At 36.8% G+C, this 8,312-nt stretch overlaps 1 protein-coding gene across 1 annotated transcript in view; it reads left to right on the top strand.

Moving 5' to 3' along the window:
* Positions 1 to 6,662, top strand: part of LOC110956001 (thrombospondin type-1 domain-containing protein 7A) — a 196,253-nt gene extending 189,591 nt beyond the window's left edge. The window contains exon 28 of the mRNA XM_022201220.2: positions 4,686 to 6,662. Coding sequence (XP_022056912.1) covers positions 4,686 to 4,776 — 91 coding nt within the window. The 3' untranslated portion in view covers positions 4,777 to 6,662. The remainder of the gene's footprint in view (positions 1 to 4,685) is intronic.
* Positions 6,663 to 8,312: the final 1,650 nt, after the last annotated feature.

Here is an 8,312-nt window from a genome sequence, read left to right on the forward strand (position 1 = left end):
AAACCTTTTACAGCCTACAGCACCACCTATCGGTCATGTACAAAGCAGTCCAGATATCCCCACCACTCACACCTTGATTCTTTGAGTACTTTGGTCATTTGATTAATGAAAAACAATAAACAAGGGGCACTAGATAATTACCAGGGTCATACCACAAGTCAGTCTGAACTGAAAATACCTCTTGGATGAGCAGAGAAACAGCCTCAAGACCCAAAAAGAAGTCCAGTTACTGTCAACTGAAGCTTTTAGGATCCTATAAGTAAAGGCAGAAATTCAACAGTGCCAATGTAATTAAGTACAAGTAAATGTCCTGCTTTTTAAGTTAACAGTACAGCAAAATATAGTGTACATACCAAAAGGAAAAGTATCTATTCTGCGTTTTAATTACTGTATCAACAAATTAAGAAGAAATTTAATCTGCAGTCGCAGTGCAAAAATCAAATAGTACAATATGCATAGAAATACAGTTAAGAACTGCAAAATTCACAGTTCTACCTCACAACTGTACTGAAGCATTTACATAAGTTAATACCACTGCTGACTAAAACGGTGTCCAAACTAAAAGGTACCAAAGGGTTTTCCTCCAGATAATTCCCTCCTTAAATCTTCATTTTAGACTGCACCTGATTCAGGTAAAGCTATGTGACAGCAGCTTTGTGTTAAAACAAACTAACCACAACTGCATTATTTTAAAGTGTACATCTCTGATATGTTGTTAATGAAAGAAGAGCAAATTCCTGTTGGTCTGTATGAGGCCAAAAAGGCTTTGTTTGATTATGGTATGCTGTTCAACGATTAAGCATGATTAGCGACAGCTTTGTATTTTGTTTTTGGGTAAATATATTAGTAGATCTATTTTTTTAATGAATTGTTCTTGTGTTTATTTTGAGTTCAAGTCCAAAAATGACCAGTTCAGATAAAAATTGGACCTTACATGTTTTGCAGAAATAACAGACTTTGACACATTATACTTGATTGGGCACATTTTTGAAATCAAGTGCATTCCAATGTGGCATCCGTGCCATAAACTCTACTTTACAAGCTTCTACATTTGATGTTGTCAAAAATGTGATGAGTCCAGTTTACCATATTACTGGAGTCATAGTGGATGATTATGGTGTTTTGGACTGAAGTTTCATTTACAAGTAAAATGTTAAAAGGTATGAATAGAATAACAGAACACTCAAACAAATGCTGATTATGATATAAAGGAGAAAGCTAAATATTGACTGGAGAGTCATGTTTCTGTCGTACTAATCAAAGGGAACTGTACATGAACTGAAGTGTTTAGGAAGCCTGATGGCACTCTGCCCTCTTGTGGCCAAAAAGAAATAGAGTAGCACCTTTATTTTCTCCTCCTTTTTTTTACTCATTTCTTTTTCTCTTGTAGAAAAACACTACAAACATGTTTTTTCATACTCTGGTCAAAATTGAGATTTTGGAATATTTTATCGCCCTAACACGTATTTTTTTAGACTAGTGGAAAGAAAACATCCAAAACACACAATTAGTCATTTATTACATTCTGTTAACGTGTAGATTTCATGTATAATACATATCTTTATAGGCTGTTTTGTCTGCATCAGCTTTATTGGCCAAATAAAAGTACACAAAAAATAAGGCAACTTCAAGAAAAAGTTGGAATTTGTAACCTTTGCAGTGGCTTATGTAGATTTTTTTTTTACAGAAATTAAAATAAGAATTTATCATCCAGCAAAAATATAATTAAAAAATTCATATTTCCACTAATATTCACTCAATTCCAATCAGATTTTTGTTGTGAGTAGAAACAACTTAGTTTTGTCAGTCCAAAGTGTCATTTGGTGCTACGTCAAAAACACGCTGTCACAGGTCTTCCAAAAAATAGCTTCAGAGCTGGAACATCCACTTTGTGTTGTTTAAATGTAATTAACTGTAATTTTCAGTTTTGAACAAACATACAAATACTGTAAGACTGAAATTATAATCAAGCAACTACTCATTTTCACTTTGGAGTTATAAACGTCTGTTTTTCTTTGGCTTTCATTATATTAAACAAGTCATGCATCACTTTGAACTGGGAATTTATCAGACAACTTTAACCACTTTCTAAAATTTTCTTTTAAAAGGTTGATTGTTAAACTCAGAAATCATTTAGCAGAATAATAGAGAGTGAAAACAAACATTAGCAGCAGCTCGAGCATGAACATTACTAGACACAGATGGAAGGGTTTTCTCTGCTCATTTGCTGATGCTTCATGTTCACTCTAAGTATTTTGTCAGCTCTTCCGTCCCAGAAGCTCTCCAGAGAAAATTCCCCAGAGTGCTCTTCTGATTTTTACCAAATTTCCAGTATTTTGTTTCTGAAGCATCTCAACACTCCAGAGAGCATTACATCACACATCTCTGTGGGCTTTGGGAGAAAGTTTGGGGGAAAGTTTTTAATGCTCCGAAGAATTAATTGGACGATCCTGCTGGCTCAAACTCTAGATGAATCAGAAATGTGATGATACAACAAAAAGCACAAGCAAATATTAGTTTTACTGTCTTTCACAGCCCTTTTCTAAAGGATGCAAACTCTACATTTGTGAATATTTCTAACATTGTACACCTTAATATTACACTCAAATATGCATCTATATTTTCAAGCTAAAGTCAATTCTTTAAGCATACAAATTTGCATACAGTGTTGAAGAAATCTCTCCGTGCCTCACAGTGTACTGGAGTGTTAAATCTGGTTTCTGTGGCAACATTTACACGCTTGAACTCCGGCAACCATCTGTGATACGTCAGCCTGCAAAGAGTGGTTTGCCAGAGCTGAAGAGGAGAACATCTGTAGTAATGGAGATAGACTTGGATACAGCAAGTTGGTGTACGACGGAAAAACCTGGGAAGTCTCAGAGAAAAGTTTCCTATGGTCCCAATTTAAATAAAATAAATTTGCATTAAGTTGAAGGATTGCTGTCTATAAAGAAAGTGATTGGCTGCCGTGCATACGTCATAAACACGTCCACAGTGTTGATGTAATTACTTCAACAGCTCAGAAAAAAGTAGAAATAAAGCCTTCACTTCTTACTCTGAAGATACTTTTTCCCCCTCAAGGCAAAGTAGTAAATGTCTGGCATGTGTGCAGAGTTTGCATGCAAATTAACTCACTAATACCTTTAATACTTCCAAATCAAGACACTAATGTAATTTTATTGAAAAAAATAAAGTGTGTGAAATCTGTCAAACAGTAGTTTGCTGAACATGGATCAGTCTGCTCTTCTGCTGCTGTGATTCTAGACTGTAGTTTTCTTCATGTCTGTCTGTGTAGAAACTGTGTAGTTTTCTGAATAGTTAGAGTAGTTTTTAACTATCATGGTCAGATTTATTGCTTTATCTTTTATGTGTTATTTATCTTGTAACAAATTTTCGTTCTCCCTTTTTTTTCCTGTATTTTTATACTGACACCAAATCTCATGAAAAGCCAAAACCAAAGTGTATTCAAAGCCTGATAAAATCCTGTGAGCCACAGATCTCCATCATTGTCCATAACTTAAAAACACACCAGACCATAATTATGAGAAAAGTTACGCTGTAGTTTACACCATACGGCTGTCACAAATACTCATCATAAACACTTTGGCTATCTAGGACTGTCAGTGTAAGGAAAGCTTGGTTAACTGAAATAGTGGTACTCTTTAACAAACCTGCAGGAGAAAAAAATAAAACTGCACTCGGTCTGTAGATGAACTAAATGGGCACTGAGAGGACTTTATCTTTATTAACGTAAATTAATTTTAAATAAACACAGCATACTAGATTTGACTGTGGTCATTTAAAACTGATATTTTAGCAACAGACTTGAAGCAGACCAGCGTGTGCCTGCCCATAGTCATATATTTCTGAACAAAGAGCCATAGCAATTGGTGATTCCAGCAAAAACCATTGAGAAACAGGAAATGTTAGCCTTCCGTTTTTAGATGATCTGCCATGTTGGCTGTTCAGCTGTGATATGCGTTTAAAATGTCTACACTCAGTTATTAGTTCATTTCTCCTGCTGTCAAAAATAATGGAATAATCCTCGAAGGTTCATGAGTAATGTTTGGCATTAAAGTTACACTGGAGATTGTCTGGCCAATGAATATTTGGTCAGATGAGTACATATGGATCAACCAGTCGACCTGGAGACTGCTGCACCAAAGCTACCTTCTGTATCAGTACCATTACTGAAGAACTGCAAGGATCAGTCATCTCAACAAATGATGACCCTTTTTACAAATTTATGTGTTCAGTAGGAAGCACTTGGCTTTGGTCAGAAAGTCTTGTTGGTTTTGGTCTTTGATGGGATTTTGAATAAACTATAGTAATACAAACTGATAATGTATTTGTTATCATCATCTCCTTCACCGTAGAGGTCAGTGGGAACCTTCACCATTAACCTTTGTCTGGGGTTGTTATTTTTCAGATAAGTCAATTCTTGAAACTGCACATGAAAACTGGAAAGCAAAAGAATTTACTCCCATGCATGTTTTAGAAACTTAATTTCTCTCCATTCCCTGTTGTAACATCGCCTCACCTGCATTTCGTGTTTCATGATTACAACCACTTTTATCCACAACTTTCAGGATGTAATTTCGTGACCGTGAGGTCATGGCTTGGTGGGTATAAAGTAGTATGAGAATATTTCAAGTGTTGCTCTGACTGTTTTAATCTTTTCACAGCAAAAAGCCAAAGAGACCTCAGAGACAGAGGCAACAAAACAACCGACTAAAACCTCTGACTCTCGCCTACGACGGGGACACAGACATGTAGTTCTCCAAGAGACACTTCACCGAGCACTTCACCTGTCATAGAGGCCCACTTCATCACTCCACTACAGTGAGGGACATGGATGTTTGCAGCGTGAATGGACACGTCACAGAGCGGAGAAATTACAGAAAATCCTCTTAGCAGGGACACTGCTGGGGTTTAACCATTTCAAGTACAGCTCCGTTCACTATTCTTTTATTGAACATTTTCTTTTGCAAGAGCCTTCGTGACCTCCAGCGTGTTCAGTGAAATGCCTTTTTTTTTGCCCCTACACGTCCATATTTCTGTAAACAAAGGACTCGTCTGAGACGCAGGCAGGGCCGGGTGCAGAAGACAGACCCGGCTCTCCTGCTGTCTCAGAACATGGCAGCACAAGCTCCAACTCTTCCCCCGCGCTTTTCTGCCTGTCCCTAAAAATGCTGAGTAGCTGGAGGCTTAGGATGCTGTGACGGTTCGTACGTTGCCAAAAGTCACCGCAGGGAAGAGGAGGAGGGAGAGGAAAATCTCCATAAAAAGGTTTGGATCCCTTTTTCTCAATCCTCAACTGGGTTGTGACTCAAATCTCTTTTACAGTCTTGAACAAAAGGGAGGCATTTCTTCTCTTTTTTTTTTCTTTTTTGTTTTTGCTTGATTCAGAGGCACACAGGCCTGTGTTTGTGGGATAAACCAATCTGTATGATGCTGATGGAGGAGTAGCCTGCAATCAGTTGTTCATGGAAACTACTGCCTGCCCGCTTGCCTCCACCACCCTTGCTTTGTTTCAGGCACTACATTGCACTATATTAGTGCAGCATGATATGCACATGTGACTTCTACCTTCTATTGCCATAAAACACTGCCTCTTCCACAGACATACAGCAGAGGATCAGCTAAGGCCAAGACGAGAACATTCAAAAAGAAGCGACGGTGACGGGAAAACATGTTTAGACGTGTCACATTCAGCAAAACAGGTTTGAATCTCAAGTAAATATATGTATAGATTTTATTTCTCACAGCAGTTTTTGGTTGTAGTAAGGTACCTTTTGTGGTTTGTAGATTTCGTCTGGTGTTATCACTTTATTTCTGCCCAGATGCAACTACGATATCAGCAGGTGACTTGTTTTAAACACCTGCTCTAAAACGTTTTTCAAAATTCAGATTCAATTCAACTTTTTCTTTTTTTTTTTTTTCTACATAATCCCAACATTGTGGAAACATTGAGATTTTGCAGCAGCTTATAAAGAGAGACAGAAATTTTAACCATTCACATCATACAAATGTCATTTCTGCCTTACTGACAATAACTGAATACTAACAGTCCTGTAATGCAGTTTTTAATACTTGAATGGGGCATACATTAAACACTACAATACATGTAGACATAAACTAGATCTTTTAATTTCACGTCACATAGACAAATGTAGTCAGTTTCTAAAACTTTTTCATGTAGTAAACGTATCATAGGTGCTCTATCGTTTTTCAGTCACACTACATGGAGATGAACTATAAATTAAAAAAAACAATCTGTACAAACTAAAGTTATACAGTATGTTAATAATAAGAGAACACGCTTAAGAGAACAGCTGAGTTCAATGTAAAAGCAAACTGGTGTGGCGAATGTTTACTTTTTTTGTTGTGGGATTTGTAAATAACAGCAATTTTTTTATTTTTTTGGAAAAAAAATCAAAGTATGTGTACATTTATTTTGTAATGCACAGAAAATGTTTAGTTTGAATATTGCAAAGTGGGTGTATGATATTGCTGATTGTTGTTATCATGATGCAACTTGTATGTTGTGACAAAAAAAAGGAAAGAAAAAAAGCAGAAAGGCTCAGCCGTTTTGTACAGGTTGTTTATATGTATGGGAAGAATTACTGAAAATAAATGCGAACACGGTTGTAAACACACAAGTACAACATTAGTCATTTTTTATGATTTTCTCGATATGTTCATCACATATGTATGGATACGGCTGATGTTTTTATGCCTTTTTGTTAACAAATCCAATGAAAAGACCAAAACCGAAATATGCTTGCTTTTCAATTAAAACCAGAACAATCTTAATTTGTTTTCTTCTAAATAGTAGGATGTTTTACAGTTGAAAAATACACTAGCTATATATTTGTATTAATAGCAACTTCAGAAATGGCTGTGAAGTGACAGCTGGTTAACAGTTTAGATGGGCTGCGTTTTGGTCACAATTTTATAGTTGTCTGAAAACAGAAAAATATACAAATGAAAACAGATTTACAAACAGATTTACAGGGAATTCAGCTGTGTTAAAATGCAATATATGTGGCCAAGACAAGAAAGACGCAAACAGGCGTAAACACTGACTGGGTTTGGGTTTCCCTGAAGCGTAACGGGTGACATGAGAGCACAGCGACCCACAGAGTTTACAAAGACCTGTGGGTGTACAATCAAGGCAAAAAATAATCCTAGCCACATTAGTGGCTATATTACTGTTAAAGATTTTTCTGTTACTGTGGGTGTTCAGTTCTTCTGATGCTAGGAGTGCATGAAGATTCTTATGTTCACTTTTTCAGCCAACAGCAGAACATTTGGTGAGCTTTGTTCACTGCTGAGACATTTTAGCGTTAACAGTTGGCTCACCCTGGAAGCAGCAGCCAATGAGGGCGCAGTATTGTGCACATTTTTATGTTGAGGACTGTTTGTTCCTTAGTTTCTGCACAGAATCTGGAAGAATTTTTTACGAGCACGTAAAGCTGTAAGGCCATCTAGTTGAGGGATGGGCTTAGAGGAGTGGTAGCAGTGAGCGGTTTCATAATCACTGGGATTATAAAACATACCAGACACAACAAAAACGGATTTTCCTCACAGAGGTGTTAGTAACAGGAGACAAAATACAGATAACCAATCATGTAAAACGTTTATCTAAAGGTTCTGAGCTTCTGCAGCCCGAGTTAATTAAGTCAGCTAAGGATTTTCCAAAGTTAGTATGTTCTTAGTCCAAAATTGCCTCTTTTGTTATTGTCCATCCTCTACTGCAGACTGTAAATACAACATTTGTGTGATTACTTTAAATTCAGAACAAGGACTGTGGATAGATTGCCTATCACTTCCACTGGAAATACAGGGTGTCCCAAAAAAATTGACATCATTTTGCAGGCCAATAGTTTTAGCAATTCTTGTTGAAATAACCTCAGATTTTCACAGAATGTATAGAAACAGATGAAGATGTTATATTTAATGTTTTATTTTTGTTCGGTTTTCAGGTTGAGCCATGCTGTTCACGCCCAAAAAGTGGAATATGCTGATGTTGATGATGGTCTACCAGATCCTTTAGCCCTGCATAAGCAGCCTTCCTCTTTAAGTTTTTGGTACCAAGTCCAAATTTGCTTGCCAGTTGGTGAAGTTTTTCCAAATTTTGCATTGAAGTCACGCTGCACAGTCTTGGGTGACTGTGCAAGCATATTCCAAGACGCAAAAAGACTTGTCTTTGGGAGTGAACAGCATGGCTCAACCTGAAAACAGAACAAAAATAAAACATTAAATATAAAATCTTGATCTGTTTCTATACATTCTGTGAACATTTGAGG

The sequence above is a fragment of the Acanthochromis polyacanthus genome, chromosome 12 (genome assembly GCF_021347895.1).
Source record: "Acanthochromis polyacanthus isolate Apoly-LR-REF ecotype Palm Island chromosome 12, KAUST_Apoly_ChrSc, whole genome shotgun sequence".
Taxonomy (NCBI): domain Eukaryota; kingdom Metazoa; phylum Chordata; class Actinopteri; family Pomacentridae; genus Acanthochromis; species Acanthochromis polyacanthus.